The sequence below is a fragment of the Pleurodeles waltl genome, chromosome 11 (assembly GCF_031143425.1).
Source record: "Pleurodeles waltl isolate 20211129_DDA chromosome 11, aPleWal1.hap1.20221129, whole genome shotgun sequence".
In the NCBI taxonomy this organism is placed as follows: Eukaryota; Metazoa; Chordata; class Amphibia; order Caudata; family Salamandridae; genus Pleurodeles; species Pleurodeles waltl.
In genome coordinates, this window is record NC_090450.1 from 71,042,008 (window position 1) to 71,061,228 (window position 19,221).

Genomic DNA, 19,221 nt, shown 5'->3' on the forward strand with positions numbered 1-19,221 from the left:
GATGTCAACAGTAGCAATTTCATAATCTTTCAAACATTGAACAACACACAAATGTTCATAACCAGGAAATCTAGGGTATGTTACCAACCTGCAATTGGTCTTTGTTCTTCTGGTGATATTAAATGTAACTCCATCTGGCGAATAGGTTCTGCCCGCTAAGGCTAAAGCTCCAACGTCTGAAACACGTTTACAAGAAATACGGCAAAGTAACATAGTTAATTTTGCTGAAATTTGTTTCCTAGACAGATAACGGTTAGAAGGCCATTTATCCAAAAATGTAAAAATTACATCTACTTCCCAAAGGGAAGTATATCTAGATTGAGGAGGAGACGTCATATGAATCCCTTTCATCACCTTACAGATAAGAGGCTGCTCCCCTACTGGCTTACCTTCTACCTGACAATGACCTGCAGAAATAGCTGACCTAAATGTATTCACGGTACGATAGGCAAGACTCGAACTCGCAAGTTCTGCTAGAAAGTTCAGTCATGTCAACATCCGACCCCATGGGATAGATACTCCGTCTAGCACACCAACTGGCCCATCTCCGCCAGGCTGAAGCATACCGCTAATGCGTGCCTGAAGACCAGGCTCGTTGATGAAATCTGCAGCTTCTTGCGAAATGCCTTGGGAACTCCATCTCGCCGTGAAACCATCCAAACCATCAACCAAAGTTGGTTCGACAGAACCAAGGAATGTTGAAGGCCCTCCGGACTCATCAGCAGTTTCCGACGAGGCTGAATGAGAAGAGGAGGAGAGCAAGCTAATTGCAGAGCTACAGGGAACCAAGGTTGAGCCCTCCAAAGAGGGGTTAGAAACACAATCTCTACTTTTTGTCTTCTCAAATGTGCTAACACCCTGGGAATCATCACAAATGGCTGAAAGGCATATCCCCGAAATTGTCTCCAATCCTGAAGGAAGGCATCTGTCGCCAGTGCCACCGGATCTGGACGCTAGCTGAAGAAAATCGGAATCTGGAAATTGGGACGTGAGGCAAAAAGATCTGTCGCAAGGACCCCGTTCCAGAATAATCTGGTGAAAGAGATCCTGATTCAATCTCCAGTCACTGGCGTCCCTCAAATATCTGGAGTTACAGTCCACAATGGTGTGTTGAGCCCCCGGGAGATACACTGCTGTGACACACAAGCAGTGAAGAAGGCAGGAATGCCAAAATTCCTTTGCTATCTCCGCCAACATTTTGGACTGAGTTCCCCCAGCTTGTTGACATATCTCACTGCTGATATGTTGTCCATCCTCATTAAGATACCACAATCCCCCTTGAGGGGAGAGAGACTCTTTATTTCAAAGGAACCCGCTAAAAGTTCTAGACAATTGATGTGAAGACTCCTCTCTGCCTGAGACCAGTGAGACCGCTCCCCCCCCCCCCCCCATCCCCCCCCCCCACCCTGTCGTAATCGGTCCACAGCGTGCTACGCAGCCTCACTGGCTGGCATCCGATTCTATTACTACGTCCGGGAGAGAACTGAATATGACTTTGCCATTTCAGGCCTCCATATGGTTCAACCACCAAAGGATCTCCGACTGTACCTCCTCGGTTAAGGGGATCTGTTCCGAGTAGGAAAGGCCCTTGTGCAGATGTTGAATTTTTAACCTCTGGAGTGCCTGGTAATGAAGGGGAGCCGGGAAAATGGCTTGAATGAAAGAGGCCAGAAGCCCCACTATCCTGGCAATGGCCCTCAATTACACTGTCTGGTTGGCCAAAGCTGACCTCAATTCCCGTTTGATATTGCAAATCTTGGGAGAGGGCAGAATGAGTTGGGCCTGGACTGAATCTATTTGAAAACCCAGAAAACTTGGAAGGATTCAACACTGACTTCTGCACAATGATGATAAATCCCATATCCTGCAACAGCTGAATAGTCCACGACAAATGACTCCAGAGAGTCTGAGGATCATGAGCCCGTCAGCAAGATATCGTCCAGATAAGTTATCAACCGAACCCTTTGGCACGAAGCGACTCTACTACTGGTCTCAACAGCTTTGTGATGCACCAAGGGGCAGACGACAGGCCGAAGAGAAGAGCTTTGAACTCTAGAGAATGATCCCTCCACAGAAACTGGAGGAACCGTTGGTGAGGCGCAAAAATCGAAATTGAAAGGTAAACGCCCTTCAGATCCAGACGAACCATCCAATCTCCTTCCAACCGAATGTCCCTCAACATGTGAATCCCTTCCATTCTGAAGTGCCTGTATAAAACCCAGCCATTGAACTCTTTGAGATTTAAAACAATCTTGTCCACAAGAAAAACCGGGCTAATGAAACCCCCTGGACGAGGGGCCGAAAACTCCACAGCTCCCTTGTCCAGCAGGGATTGTACTTCTTGATCTATAATGGACAGATCTGCTAGGGAAAAATACATTGGAGCGGGAGGTTGAATTTGTTTCTGGGTACTGAAAAGCTCCAGTCTGGTACCATTCACTGTTTGAAGAACCCAAGGATCCCCAGAAATCAGTTTCCAGTTGTGAAGGAATGAACTGACCCTGCCCCCCAAAGGCACTTGAGAAGAGGGAATAACACTTACCAGAATATCCTGCGTCCTGGATTGCACCTTGTTGTCCCCGTCTGGGACCCCTGCTGAATCTGGAACGCCCGCAACGAGAATGGGTGGGGCGGGAGGTGGTCGCCGCAGGTTCTCCATACCAGCCTCCTCTACCTCTGGGATAGTAAACTTTAGTGTTCGAGAAGGCTCCTCGGCCGGGCATGCGCCCCCCATAACGACTGGCCCTGAGAAAAAGGCTGCGCTTAAAGACCTTTTTGAGGGACATCTGGGCTTTGTCAAGGGAAGAATAGGCAGAGCAAAATCTTGATAGTTCCTTTACGACAGGTGCTTCAAATAACATCCTATCCGCAGCAGGACCTGCTTCAGAAGTAGACAGATCATTGAGTTTAGGGCCAATGCGCATCAAAAAAGTCCACCTGCGCTCGGTTGAAATAGCACAGTTACCATTGCCCAGCTGGTAAATAGCCCTCTGTGCCCATCCAATAGGGATATCAGTGTCTACCTCCATACCAGATGCCTTAGAGTGGAAGGCTAGCTCATGGATTTTAGTGAGTGGGCCAGACATGTCCAAAAGTTTATCTTGGCAATTACGCCAAGCTCTGTCTAAACCCTTTTTTGGGTCCTTAGATTTTTTTTGCATAAACATCACCACAGTGGGATCCACTTCAGGAGTGTCAGCCACTTTCCCATCTAAATCAGGTCTGGGACATTCGGCCCGGAGACGAGCGTGAACCTCTTTGTCAAAACTTTTACGCAAATGGGATTGCACGTAATTGGCCACCTCAGGAGGAGGAACCCAGTTAGACTCCTATGGTGAACAATATCAGTGAGGTCAAAATCCAAAACCTTGGGAGGAAACAAATGTCTTTTGGATTTTTTGCTGGGCCCTGGCACATCTGGGTCATCTGAGTCAGAAGAGGCGTAGTTATTAGAGGACAAAGGGGTATCCGCATCCGTTTTACTGCCATAGTTGTGTTCGCCGGTTCTGTTGCAGCGTAATTTCTCAAAGGCATCAGCCTGATAGCAGAGGTTGTGGAATCACTCTGTTTCCCCTTGTCCTTGGGTTTAGGATGATCAGAAAGAAGGGGCTGGGAGTCCCGGCATCCAACCTTGATTACAAGCATAATCAAGCAGCTGACCTGAAAAAGGACCGAACGCCTTCACGAGGGCGTCAGTAACAGATTGCTGTACCCTAGTGTCAAGGGCTTCGACCAGATTCATTTGCAGCTGGTCAAAATTATCTTCAGGATAATATCCTGATTCTTCGCCCTGCCATTGAGCCATTCTCCTGAAACAAGAGTAATTTTCTCTATAAGTTAATATAAAATTAATATAAATTCAGGAGTTCAAAGGGGGAGTGCATAAAACATCTGCCAGACCAAACAAAAACGTTTCTAAGTAAAATGTGGAGGGAGCAGCCTGGATAAGAAAAGCACTCTAGGCTGAGCCTTTTCGATTTATACAACCCTAAGCACTGCTGTAGGGTGTCTAGGCAGCACAGTATGAAAGGGGAAAAAGCCGGCTTACTCGTAACACAACACAATCACCGAAATGGAAAAAGGACTACGCAATTAGCGCATAGTCTGCTCCCGCTCCACAGAAAATAAACTCGGCCAAATGGCGCGAGTAAATAGAAGCACACACGCGCGCTGAAAGCGCTAAACAAAATAAAGCAATAAAGTTCTCACACAATGCTAAACACAATAAATCGTAAGGAAAATATAATATGTACTTATCTGCTGTGGAGCAGCAAAGAAAGAGGTAGTGACTGTCGAGGTCTTGGCTTTTATGGGTCTAGGTCCTGAGATATTATTGGACCATGTGACTATACTCTGGGTATCAGAGTATTGAAGTTTTTTGTTTACTGTTATGTGATTAGCTGCTGTTTGGGACAGTAAACGAAAGAGAAAGCATAATCGGAGCCTCCGGTCCTGACATAGAATTAGAAACCAGGTCTCCACATAGAATAGTCAGCATCTTGTCCACTAGCCTGTCGCCTTCAATATACTGTGTCTCCTTCGGCTTGTTGTATTTGATATCTTAAATGTTATTTATTACGTACCAGTGAATAATTTTAACTAAATGTGGTCCCAACATGGCACCAGCTGACACTTGTTGCCCAGCTGGTGTTCGGATTTAGGGTGGTAGGTTTCTTTGTTTATTGTATGACTTATAAGATGCTAGATGAGACATGCTGCGATCCAGATATTAATGAATCTTTTTGCCATTTCAGTAAGCGAGAGAGAAGAGTGGATAACATAGACGTGCAACAGTTCATTGCAAGAAAAGCAGATCTCCTTTTTTCTCTTTCGTGGAAGCCAAACACAATATCAGTAACAGAAAAAAATGAAGAGACAGAAGGTAACTAGCATAATTTGGTAAACGTATGTCAAACAAACGTGTACTTGAAAGAAATATGTATTGAGCTCTTTGACCAACCAATAATGTTACTATGATGTTTTTCAAACATTGATTTAATCACCCACTATTGGACCTCATATTTTTCCCAGAACATGTGAGTTTAAAATTCCATTTGAACCACTTCTGCATTGTGCATCATGCACTTTAAACGCAGTGTCCTGTAGCATATGTATATGTACAGGAGAATCGAGAGTAGATATTGTATCAAAATTACATGCAGTTCTTTATTCGGATGAATTTCTTCTAAAATGGATTCACATATTTCATTGTCAGCGGGCAGTACAATAGGGCAAGTTCTCTAATTTCTCACTCGAGCAACAATAAAACCGTTTTTAGGTGCTACCACATCCTGTAACCTTTCAATTATTTTCCCATTGATGGCTAATTTGTAATAGTTGTCCACGCTTCAATAAAAATAAGATTCCTCGTGATTACTGTCAAAGCGCTATGAAACTCCATGGCTTAATGAAGTATCACTATTGTATGTACTAGATGTTTGCGTCTGGTCCTCTTGTGACAAAAGTGCAAGTGGTTACTTCCAGATCCAAAAATGAAGCACAGACCTAAATGTCACATGATCTTCTTTACCAGCTAAAACTGCTTTTCACAAGGAGAGCAGCATCCAGTTTACTGTACCCCCTACTTTCACACATGAACCCCATCTTAAAAACCAAGTATTTCTAGGTTTGATGTGTATGGCCATTCATCACACTTATTGCTATAAATAAACAGAAAAGATGCAAAAGGCCAGCCCTCTTCAGCTATGAGCTGTACAGTAGGACAAACAAATAATGACTATTCCAGATCCATCAATCATTGCCTGTCATTGGATTCTGGGCAGTGTGGATTAGACAACAGGACATACATTTGCTGAGTGGAGTGTCAATCACCATGAGTGATGGCATTTTTGCTCTTTACATCGGTTTCAATAAGGAAGTCCATCACCAGAGACAGTTGTCTATAGACTGCTGCAAGGTATGGCTGACTGGCCCTAAGCTGGTGCAATGGCTTGGCCTCAGGAGTCTTTTGCTGCAATTGTGGTGCACGAGTAAAGACACGGTGCAGGCAGGGAGAAGCCCATCCAGCCTGGGTATTTGTGTTTGGAACATACACATGCTCTGCAGTTCGTGCCAAGAGTTGGCAGTTGCCGTTTCGGCTAGAATATGGGGCACAGCCATTGTAGCAGTAGGGGATCCTATGTATTTTTTGAGGCACTCTGCTGTTTTCACTTTGTGTCAAAAGTACAAGCTAGAAGAACACAGTACAATTGTGTAGGAAGTTGGCTCTGTATGTACTATTTCAAAGTAAGAAATAGCATGCACAGAGTCCAAGGATTCCCCTTAGAGGTAAGATAGTAGCAAAAAGAGATAATTCTAATGCTCTATTTTGTGGTAGTGTGGTCGAGGAGTAGGCTTATCAGAGGGTATTGTTAAGCATTTGTTGGGAACACACACTCAAAGACAATTCCAGGCCAATAGGTTTTTATATAGAAAAATATATTTTCTTAGATAATTTTAAGAACTACAGGTTCAAGATTTACAAACAATACTTTAAATGGAAGGTATTTCACTTAGGAACTTTAGGAACTTTGAATTAGCAAAATAGCATATACAGTTTTCACACAAATGGCAACAAGCTATTTTAAAACTAGACAGTGCAATTTTCAACAGTTCCTGGGGGAGGTAAGTGTTTGTTAGTTTTACAGGTAAGTAAACCACCTACAGGATTCAAAGTTGGGTCCAAGGTAGCCCACCGTTGGGGGTTCATAGCAACCCCAAAGTTATCACACCAGCAGCTCAGGGCCGGTCAGGTGCAGAGGTCAAAGTGGTGCCCAAAACGCATAGGCTTCAAAGGAGAAGGGGGTGCCCCGGTTCCAGTCTGCCAGCAGGTAAGTACCCGCGTCTTTGGGGGGCAGACCAGGGGGGTTTTGTAGGGCACCGGAGGGGACTCAAGTCGGCACAAAAAGTACACCCTCAGCGGCACGGGGCGGCCGGGTGCAGTGTGCAAACAGGCGTCGGGTTTGCAATAGGATTCAATGGGAGACCAAGGGGTCTCTTCAGTGCTGCAGGCAAAGGGGGGGGGGGCTCCTCGGGGTAGCCACCACCTGGGCAAGGGAGAGGGCCACCTGGAGGTCGGATCCTTCAGGTCCTGGGGACTGCGGATGCAGTGTCCTTACCAGGTGTCGGGTCTTTGAAGCAGGTAGTCGCAGTCAGGGGAAGCCTCTGGATTCCCTCTGCAGGCGTCGCTGTGGGGGATCAGGGGGTCAACTCTGGCTACTTAGGGGCTCGCAGTCGCCAGGGAGTCCTCCCTGTAGTGTTTGTTCTCCACAAGTCGAGCTGGGGGCGTCGGGTGCAGAGTGCAAAGTCTCACGCTTCCAGCGGGAAACGTGTTGTTTTCAAAAGTTGCTTCTCTGTTGCAAAGTTGCAGTCTTTGTGGAACAGAGCCGCTGTCCTTGGGAGTTCTTGGTCCTTTTAGATGCAGGGTAGTCCTCTGAGGCTTCAGAGGTCACTGGACCCTGTGGAACGCGTCGCTGGAGCAGTTCTTTTGAAGTGGGGAGACAGGCCGGTAGAGCTGGGGCCAAAGCAGTTGGTGTCTCCATCTTCTCTGCAGGTTTTTCAGCTCAGCAGTCCTTCTTCGTCTTAGGTTGCAGGAATCTATCTTGCTGTGTTCTGGGAGCCCCTAAATACTGAATTTAGGGGTGTGTTTAGGTCTGGGGGGGTTAGTAGCCAATGGCTATTAGCCCTGAGGGTGGCTACACCCTCTTTGTGCCTCCTCCCTGAGGGGAGGGGGGCACATCCCTAATTCTATTGGGGGAATCCTCCATCTGCAAGATGGAGGATTTCTAAAAGTCAGAGTCACCTCAGCTCAGGACACCTTAGGGGCTGTCCTGACTGGCCAGTGACTCCTCCTTGTTTTTCTCATTATCTCCTCTGGCCTTGCCGCCAAAAGTGGGGCCGTGGTCGGAGGGGGCGGGCAACTCTACTAGCTGGGGGTGCTGTAACAAAGGGGGTGAGCCTTTGAGGCTCACCGCCAGGTGTTACAGTTCCTGCAGGGGGAGGTGAGAGGCACCTCCACCCAGTACAGGCTTTGTTACTAGCCACAGAGTGACAAAGGCACTCTCCCCATGTGGCCAGCAACATGTCTGGTTTGTGGCAGGCTGCTAAAACTAGTCAGCCCACATTGGTAGTCGGATATGGTTTCAGGGGCATCTCTAAGATGTCCTCTGGGGTGTATTTCACAATAAAATGTACACTGGCATCAGTGTGCATTTATTGTGCTGAGAAGTTTGATACCAAACTTCCCAGTTTTCAGTGTAGCCATTATGGTGCTGTGGAGTTCGTGTATGACAGACTCCCAGACCATATACTCTTATGGCTACCCTGCACTTACAATGTCTAAGGATTTGCTTAGACACTGTAGAGGCATAGTGCTCATGCACTTATGCCCTCACCTATGGTATACCTATGGTATAGTGCACCCTGCCTTAGGGCTGTAAGGCCTGCAGAGGGGTGACTTATCTATACCTGTAGGCAGTGTGAGGTTGGCATGGCACCCTGAGGGGAGTGCCATGTCGACTTAGTCATTTTATCCCCACCAGCACACACAAGCTGGCAAGCAGTGTGTCTGGGCTGAGTGAGGGGTCTCCAGGATGGCATAAGACATGCTGCAGCCCTTAGAGACCTTCCCTGGCATCAGGGCCCTTGGTACCAGGGGTACCAGTTACAAGGGACTTACCTGGATGCCAGGGTGTGCCAATTGTGGAAACAAAGGTACAGGTTAGGGAAAGAACACTGGTGCTGGGCCCTGGTTAGCAGGCCCCTGGTTAGCAGGCCCCTGGTTATCAGGCCCCAGCACACTTTCAAATCATAACTTGGCATCAGCAAAGGCAAAAAGTCAGGGGGTAACCATGCCAAGGAGGCATTTCCTTACAAAGTGGAACTGCATCCATGAGTCAGTAGCACTTGGGGGAGAGATACAGAAAAATTGAGGGGAGCTCACTGGTGCTATCACTATTCCCCCTTAAACTGAAGCTGCATAGATCGCACTCCAGTCTGATGCAGGATTGTGCCTTCAACTGCTCTAGTGTAAGGTTTGAAAGCCAGTGTCAGTCATGGGACTTTTGGTAACAGCTGTACGAAACAGCATTGCAAGAAAACAATATATCTGAACGTTCAGCACTTTAATTCTCGTCTTAAGTGATATTTGCACCCGTGGCTGTTAGAACTAAACTTGCTTATTTCTGCTGTGTACAGCAGCAGTTCTTCACCTTTTCAGGACCCCCACTGAATAACTCCTGGAAGCCGAGGACCCCAGCCGAAGCAAAGTATACGAGTTGAACCTTTTAAAGAAAACACAACAATAAGAAACTGGTATACATTAAAAAAATACACTAATTATGGCATATTTGATTTAATTCGCAACTATGTTACTAGACAAAGCTAAGGAAATAAAACAAGGCTAATTTCAGAGGCCTCTAACCGATTTTAATCATTGGAGAACACAAAGAACAAATTGGAGTCAGCTATACTCTATTAACTCCACAATAATATGCTAACATCAACATTTTAACCTAATGTAGTTTTACCTTTAAAAGACGAAGTGATATGCTAGACTCTAGCATATTGTGCTTTTTTTTCCCCCAATACATTTTCTTTTTGTTGGCACATACAAGTGCTTCATTTGAGAGCACCAGTTGTCCATACTAGATTCTGTTTGCTGTAATTGTGGCGCTCCCTCAAATCAAGATGAGGATCTCAACTTAACTTTTGTCTGTCGTTTTCGAATTTCTTCATATTTACAGAAATTGCAAAGTTTTCAATTTAGCTTTTTAATGTATATATACTTTTTCATTTGCTATTACTTAATTTTTTTAATAATCGCTGACCGCCTGAGAAGGGTTGTAAATTCCCAGGGGTCAACAGACACAGGTTATAACAAATTTAGCTAAGGCTTCTTAGAATCTAACCCCCTTTCTATAGTGCTGCTGAAAGGGGTTAAGTTGTGAATGACGTATCAAAACATGTTGGTCTTTGTAAATTAAATGAGTAATACAGGGAATAGCCCAGATCAGCAACATTTCGGAATCTCTTTCAGTTGGATTAGGCTTTGCCTACAAAGTTGTTCCGGCAAAACCAAATTTGGCGCCTACTGCACGGTTTGAGGAAAGATATTCGACCCCCATGCTCAGATGTGTGTGCAAAGCTTTACAGCAGCATGACAAATGAAGATATATATATATATATATATATATATATATATATATATATATATATATATATATATATATATATATATATATATATATATATATATATATATATATATATATATAGTTTATACTGTCTAAATCAGAGGTCTTCAAACTGGGGGGCGGGCCCCCCTAGGGGGGCCTCAAGTGGTCCCAGGGGGGGGCGCCAAACTCTGGCCAAAAGAAGCATTATACAGATAACAGGCCTTTGTTTTAAACAAAAGCATGTTATTGCATTTTTAAAAAGGTAACAGCACCTGACTGCAATGTTTAAATAGGTCTGGACATATTTAAACATTGCCATCTTTATAAAATATTTGTGAAAAATTCTGAGGGGGGGGCCCATAGATTTTTGTTTTTCAACTGGAGGGACGCGGCATTAAGAAGTTTGGAGACCACTGGTCTAAATTGTATGTTATCCAACAACAATAATGTACGGAGCTTCCGAAAGAGAACAAACGTAAGTGGGGAAACACAAGAAGGTATTGTGTTGGGGGTGTCCCGAGCTCACCCTTTATCATTTAGGTGAGTGTACGTTAGTGTGGAGTGTTGAATTTTCTCTACAGTTGTTTTTGTAGTGGGAGAGTGGTTTTTGCAACATGCCTGCCAAGCGTGTGTGTCTTTATATAGGTTATCACTACTGTAGGCGTCACAGATGGGTTGTGGGACTTATGATCTATTGCATACCTGGTGTTGGCTGTGTTGATGAGGTCAGTCATTTGTGATCTTGTCAAACTTCATACTGCACAGCATGGCTATTCCACCGTCTTTGAAACTGGGTGAATGATTGTGCAGTTGAGTTGCACTGGTGTAACTGTTCTGTAGCAGAATCTAGCATCGAGAGGAAGATAGGCAGAACTACCTCGAGTTGTGGTTTGTGTGAGAGCCGTGCAAAAGAGAAACTTGCACATTTGTTACATGTGTTGTCCCTTGCCTGCGAGAAGGGCTCCTACACATGTGCTGTCTGTGCTCTACCACAAGCATGTGTGTCGGTGACCGTCGTAATACTGCTGCGGTTGCTGTGCTGCCTGCGTATGAGATGAGCTGCACTATGCGGCTGCTACCTGTGCCGTTTGTTCTGTCTATTAGAATACATCTGCTGCCTCTGCAGTTGCGTGTATAACGATTAAATATAACCTGTTTTATATAGATGTGATTACCACCGTTATGGTTACTGTGTTTTAGCGACCTTAGAGGAATGGAAGTCTGAGTCTGCCTGCCTTGGATTTGAACTCTGTACCTAGAGACCACTGCATATGGCTGCAGCAGGCATTCACCACACTGAACTACTGTAAAGGTTCAAGATGACTGCACTGCTGTTGGTGATGTTCAGTGATAATGAGAAAAGATTAGGCTTTATGTATTAGCAATTGAGGTTGTGTGGGCTCCTGTTGACATGTTGTCACTTGACTTCAGAGACGTCCTCCTGGGTAGTGGACTCTTCCATGGACTGAAGCGGCAGAGATCCTTCTTGAAAAACATATTTAATAAGTATTTATATGTTTAGGTATTTGATGGCATGTAGGTGCAGCAGCAGACAGAACTTTACAAAGCACTGCAATATTGGAGCAGTGGCAGCTCAAACACAAAGTTCTATACAGAGATTATGGCAGTTTGTGTGGGGGGGAGGGGTGAAGTTAAATTGACATCAGAAAAACCTAGCTACTTCTAGTGCACAAGGTAAAGGGGAAAGGCTTCACTATCCCTTTTTTAGGTAGAGCCTACTGAACAGCCATGTGCTGTCTGAGAGGCATATTGTGGTTTTTCAAGAAATTAAGGGCTTGGAGCCCATCCATTGCTTACTATTTTTGTTTACCATCACTTTCATTGGCTGGCATCTCTGATCCCACTGTTAGCTTTTCAAGCACATTTTTTTATGTTAAGCACCCCACGAGTACCTGTGTGTTCGAGCTATTGCCCTAACGTATTACTCCGCATGCGTTCTATATGTTCTTCTGTCAATTGAGTGCTTCTCCCTGCCACATTTCCTTTTGTGCTCCCCAGTGTACTTCTCCCCACTGGCTTTCAGCACTCTCCATATTGCTTTCTCCATCTGTGCCCTCCTTTCTTCCCATTGTTCCTTTCTGCCCACCACCTGGGCCGTTTGTTGCTTCCCCACATTTTCTACTCTGTGTTGGTTTTGTGTTCAGTGTTGTTTAGCACCCACACTCCCCCCTGTGTTACTTCACCCCCTTCTCCATCGCTTATGTTCTCACCTCCTCCAGGCTCCCTTTAAAAATAAAATAAAATATGCACAAAGTTTTTGTTTTTGTTTGTTTTTATGTTTTTGTTTTTTATTTACCGATCTAACTTGAGAGGCTGCTTCAAAAGCTTTTTTTTTTAAAACTTTAGACACACTGCACAGCATTGCCAGTGCTGTGCAGCGTTGCTACAAACAATTTTTTATGCCAGTAGGTTGCAAAGGCACGATGGATTGACTTTCCCAATGCTTGTTTGAAAAATGAGTGATCTTTAATACCAGGAACTGACTGTCCGACTTGCCCCATATGTTGTGTCTGTAGCTTAGACCCATGATTAAACTAATGCCCTGGAATAACTTGTGCAAACAAGAACGTGTTCATTTGAAAGCTGTGAGTACTACAGATGAGCGTTGACATAAGATTTTTTTCAGTAAATACATTAAGCTATCTATGTGAGTTAATCGCATTGTTAGCAATTTCCAGAGATGACAACACAGTGGGATGCCGCTTGAGAAGCCCTGTTTTGGCTCCTGGTCGGCTAATTACTGAGATTGCCAAGATGTGTCTTGGTTGCATACTGATCCTGCTACCTCTGGTGCTATCAGCTTTGGTAATAAACACATTGATTGGTAATAATATGAGAGTAAATGTTTTCAAGAGTGAGCTGGTGAATACTTACTGAATCTGAATCCCAAGACCTAAAAAATAAGACAACGGCAGAACGACCTCAAGAATTTCCGACCGATCTTCCTACTCCCTTTCCCAGCGAAGGTCATTGAAAAAATCGTCAACACACAACTAACCAGCCACCTCGAAGTCAATGACATCCTGGACCCCTCCCAATCCGGCTTCAGACGGAACCACAGCACTGAGACCGCCCGTCTCGCCGCCACAGACGACATCAGGCGCCAAATGGACAACGGCGAAACATCAGCCCTCATCCTCCTGGACCTATCTGCCGCCTTCGACACAGTCTGCCACCGCACCCTGAAAACACGCCTCCACGAAACCGAATTCAAGGAAAAGCCCTCGACTGGATCATCTCATTCCTCTCTGACAGAACCCAGAGAGTCCGCCTCCCCCCTTCCTCTCCGAAGCCACTGACATCAACTGCGGCGGCGTCCCCCAAGGCTCATCCCTCAGCCCGACACTGTTCAACATCTACATGGCCCCCTCGCACAAGTGGCCCGACAACACAACCTCAACATTCTCTCCTACGCTGACGACACCCAGCTCATCCTCTTCCCTCACCAAGGACCCATACACCGCCAAAACCAACCTCCACGAGGGACTGAAATCCATCGCCGAATGGATGAGAAGCAGCCGTCTGAAACTGAATTCGGACAAGACAGAGGTCCTCATCCTCGGACCCACCCCCTCCGCCTGGGACGACTCCTGGTGGCCTACCTCACTAGGAACCCCACCGACACCGACCAACCACGCACGCAACCTGGGCTTTGTCCTCGACTCCTCCCTCACCATGTCTAAACGGGTCAACGCAGTTTCCTCCTCCTGCTACGACACACTCCGCATGCTCCGTAGGATCTACAAGTGGATCCCGACAAACAAGAAGAACGGTGACACAGGCCCTCGTCAGCAGCAGACTAGACTACGGCAACGCACTCTACACAGGCATCCCAGCAAAAGACCTACTTTGCCTCCAACGCATCTATAACGCCTCCGCCCGGCTGATCCTCGACGTACCCCGCCGCAGCCACATCTCCCACCACCTGAGACACCTTCACTGGCTCCCCATGGACAAGAGGATCACTTTCTTTCAAGCTTCTTACCCACGCTCACAAAGCACTCCATGACACTGGACCAGCCTACCTGAACAACAGCCTCAACTTCTACACCCCCACCCGTCGGCTCCGCTCCGTTCCCCACATCCAACGAAAGACCTCCGGTGGCAGATCCTTCTCATACCTCGCTGCCAAGACCTGGAACACCCTCCCCACCAACCTGCGACAGACCCAAGACCTACTCACCTTCGGAAGACTCCTCAAGTCCTGGCTCTTCGATCAGTAACAGCAGCTCCCCCAAGCCCCCTCCCCCCCCCAGCGCCTTGAAACCCTCACTGGTATGTAGAGCGCTTTATAAATTCAATGATTGATTGATTGATGCTTCTGTCCAAAAGAGACAAATAATGCATAGTGAAAATAAAGATAACGGTCATTGCCAGAGTTAGTGGGTCTTGCTTATTTGAGGCAGATACATACACAGAAACGCATGTGCAAACACAAAAGGAGTCAAACAATACACACGTTTGGATGGATTGAGTCAGATTCTGGTTTATACATGGATGATGTGAGAAATTGGGTTGTTCGTTGAGGGTGTGTAACCTTGCTGAAGCAACAGACACAGCCACAGGTCACTAAATTAACCTATGCTGAACAGTGTGTATTCCTCCCATACAGTATCACAATAAAGGGTGTGCACCATAAAGGCCAACTATACGTAGTCATGTGAGCCACAAACAGGTTGAAGGGGTCAAATGGTTAGGGCAAGAAAATGCCAACTTTGTAGATGTGATGTTTTCAAAATTGTGACTTAAAATCAGACTTTACCAGTAAAGAGGGGTTTAAATTACCATTCCTTAGACACCAAATAAGATCTTCCTGCGTGCTCTGAATCCAAATCTGTCACTTACTAAATGGAATAAGGCAACCCAGTTTTGTCCAATGGGAGAGGTAGGCCTATAGATAGTGAGAAACAAATTTAGGAGTTTTTCACTACCAGGGCATGTTAAACTTAAAGGTACATGTCCAAGTTTTTAAATAAAATGCACCCTGCCCTATCAACTATATTGAGCCTACCTTAGGGATGATTTATATGTAATAAGAGTTTTTTAGGCCTGGTAAAAGGTTTATTTTGCCAGGTTGAAATTACAGAAACTGCACACACAGGCTGCAATGGCAGGTTAAGACTGGTTTTAAAGGGCTACCGAAGTGGGTGATCATGAGCATTGCAACAGGTCTGCTATAATAGCATTTAACTTACAGGCCCTGGGTACAGTTAGTAACACTTTACAAGGGACTTACAAATAAATTAAATCAGCCAATGGGATTTAAGCAAATTTTACCATGTTTAAAGGTGAGAGCACAAGAACTTTCGCACTGATAGTAATGGTAAATTGCACAGAGTCTTAAAGCCTACAAAAACAAATTCGGCAGAACAGTACATATGAAGGCAACATGTTTTTGGGGTAAACTACCCTAAGTCTGATGGGGCTTACAGATGGCTAAAACATTGGCTAAGTGAATGATGTGGTGTGTCGATGGATGGATGTGTTTGCCTAACTGGATGAATGCAATATTTGGTGTGGACTGACGGATGGGTTAATGACTGTGGGTGGATGAATGAATGCTTCAATGACAGTGGGTGTAAAATGCAGAATGTACAAAGTAGCAGTTGATTTCCAGTGGGGTGGACTTCTTTAATAGATTGTAAACCGCATGGACCTTATTGTGATATTTTGATCCACTGTTGGATTTGTGGCTCTGAACACTCAGTGCCTGCTCTTAGCTGGAATGTGAACACATAAGTGGAGATTGAAGCTACAAATCCAGAATGCAACGTACTGCTGGCTAAAATGACATTTGTGTTTAATGCTGCTGGGTGTCATTGAATCTCATCCGTGCCTGTAATAATTGTTTGTTGCTGCCTTTGAGCATTTTGACTTGTTATTGCTTGGGGCCATTGATATATTTTAATGCACAGGGCCAGCACATTAATGTAAGCTCTAGGTCAGTGTATGCATGGAAATTGTGGATATATGTGCATTCACCACACAATATCAAACCTACTGCCTTTGCCAGTGTTTATTATTTGTTTGTTATTTTAGTTGTCTTATGCATATACTTCCTAGGGACATGCTATGCAATTGTCCAACGCATCACAGCACAAGCAGAAAAGAGGGGTATTGTCTCAACTTGACTTCCTCCCCTGTATCATTTTGTTTGTGCAGTGAGAATCTTTTCCTGCACCTAAATAGTAAATGCCACATTTAGTGGGCCAAGTGCAACTCACTACGCAAGTCTTCCTGTCTAGCAGCATATTCTAACATCAGCCTCTAGATAAAGAAGGCATCCGTTTACTCTGCATAGTTATCTCGGCTACCATGCCAGTTTGTTCACATCTCCCTGAATATCGAAGTTGGCATCTTAACATAATGACTGAAATGCACTCTAGCCTTCCAACCTAATATTACATTTTTTGGCTGTATATTTCCGTTTTCTATGTGAAGCTAACTTAAACTAGTTGATAGGAAGTGTCAGAAATGTTGTTCTAAGGTTCACAGATTGATTTTTTTGTTTGAAAATATGAACTTGTGCATGTAATTTATAGTGGTCAATTTTAATTGCAGCTTACTACGCAGTAATGCCTCCCTTGGAACAGTTCATGGATGTTCCCAGCAGAAAGAAGCGGGAGATGTTTTTCAGAGATGTTGAACGTGGTGATGTTGTGATTGGAAGGATCAGTTCGATTCGTGAATTTGGATTTTTCATTATATTAAGCTGCCTGGGCAGTGGAATTCTACGGGATGTCTTGCCACTAGAAATATCTGTAAGTATCAAAATAAGTAGGCCAATTGAAGAGGCAATATTTTGTTGCAGTTTAAAGTCATTTCCTGAGGTCTATAAATTATTTGCCCTGAGCCGATAACACCCAAAAAAGTATCCATAAATCAGTGATGGCTGCACTTCTGTTTAGTGCTCACGTCTGGGAACAGAGTGCTCACGTCTGGGAACAGTTTGACATATTAATGGAATGACTTACCGGGAAGGCCCATCATTAGTTCTGGAATGGGACCATAAATTGATTTTTGCATTACAGTACGTTTTACTTCAGTGCCATTTTGTGCGGAGCAGCAACGTTGAAAGCAGGGCGTTCCTTTCATTTTCACTTGTGTATGCATTTCAAACTGTCTGTCTTACTTCATAGAGCTGACGCGAGTGCGAGTATTTGATAATCTGCCTATCTTAGTATCATATATGATTTAAGATTGTTAAAAACAAAAGTGCTTTTAGATCAGTACAGTTACTCAATTGTCAGATGTGGGAAATTTAGAATTACGTAGCTAATTTACTTTTCTTTTGTAATCTGGTAGGATCATTTGTTTTCATAACGCAGGTATAGAGTAGCAATTTTCCTGCTGCTCAGTTTTCAACGCCTGATAGCTTCAATATATTATTCAGTATTTTCCATGGCATTGGGAAACTCACTCAGTTCCTGCACAGGGGCATAAAGACAAAGAAACAATAGTTGAAAAATGATGAGTATTAACTGACTCCAGAAACTCGCCTCAGCAGCATTGCCATTTTCTCCGTGGGCCATTTCAGGTGCCCAGTAGTTTATTTTTAGTCACTGGACGCATCAAAATTGTTTCGCGAAGCAGTGATGTAGGAGCAACAAACATGATCTGAATTGGCGTAATTGATTACACTTAACAGCAATGCCGCTAGATCTTTGTCTAAACTCCCCAGTGATTGTTTGAGTACAGGTAGGGGGAATGAATTTATAGAGAAGTAAGATTTTTATTTTCTAGTGATTCGTAATCTGAAGTTATGGCTATGATCATGCATGATTCTTGCAACTGATTGTTTTTACCATCCTGTGACATTTGTCACAAAGCCCCTGCAGCACAGTAGTGCTGTTACTTCAAACTGACACTGGCACTTCTTACAAATATTCTTACGATTTTTTTTGTTTGTTTTTTATTAAAAAAATTCTCCTACTTCCACTAGATTTGGACATAAATTCAGACAATGCTCCCGATGCTAGAGTTCAAGTACCCTTGTGATGCTAACTCTACAGTTATGTGGCTTAACTAGGTCTGCCCTCGAGCGTTTGCTTTTAAGGGGATTAGTTATACTAGTTGACAAACAAAGAAGTTTGATGCTTTCCATTCTACATAGTGCTATTAAAAATGTTTACACAACCAGCTAACAGTTACTGTGACTGGTTAGTAACCATTCATAAGGTACACCTAATTATGTTTGCACATGGTTGTACCTAGTTTGCAGAGTCCAGCCCATTTATCCTGTCTGAACAACTCTGAGCCCAACTCTTCCAATACTGGTAGTAAATTTGCACAGTCGCTAACAGGGTTGCTGTTAGTCCTAGTGAAAGTGAGAACAATGATCAAGTGCATTTAACTGAATACTGTAACTTATCAGTTTCATCAGATAAGGCAGGAATCAAAAAGTTGGGTTACCAGTTGAGGTGTGTGACTACCCACCTTATATAAACCCAATTCTTGGGGTGAACTACTAAATTAACCTGAACTCAACACCCTGGTTGCTATTACACTGAGAAGACAGGTTTAATTTCGAGGCAGTGTGTAAAGCTTTTATGCAGTGCCTAAACAGTAATAAAGTTAAGACAACACAGTAATCATCCCAAATCAGTTTAGTAAGACAGAGTAAATTGTAATAATTCAAATGACCCCAAACTGACAAAAGTCTATAAAGGGCATTAAGTGCCAGCCATGGTCAACTGGTTAGCTGTAGACAGGGACATAAGCACGATAGAGCGGAGTTAGATACAAGAATCAGGTTCCACCTGCTTGGAAGTGTTACCTTGGGACTTGGTTACAAAGAAAAAAAAATGGAAGTTCAAAGTCTTCAGCTGGGCAAGGCAGTGGGCTGTAGCTGAGGAGGGTTCCTTGACTTCAGATAGCTGTTGGATGAAGCCCCAGTGAAACAGTTGTTTTTTTGTTGGGAAAGTGAGAGAAAGTTGAATTTCATGCCCTGGAACGCCCCTCACTGGCTGGTTACTTGTGGTGCCTTCAATCGGTCAAGAGATTTCTTCATTCACACTTAAACACT

General features: G+C 44.4%; 1 protein-coding gene across 1 annotated transcript in view; it reads left to right on the forward strand.

Moving 5' to 3' along the window:
- TTC14 (tetratricopeptide repeat domain 14) overlaps window positions 1–19,221 on the forward strand; it is a 70,283-nt gene that overhangs the window by 17,335 nt on the left and 33,727 nt on the right. Inside the window, exons 2-3 of the mRNA XM_069213091.1 lie at window positions 4,755–4,882; window positions 16,758–16,957. Coding sequence (XP_069069192.1) covers window positions 4,755–4,882; window positions 16,758–16,957 — 328 coding nt within the window. The remainder of the gene's footprint in view (window positions 1–4,754; window positions 4,883–16,757; window positions 16,958–19,221) is intronic.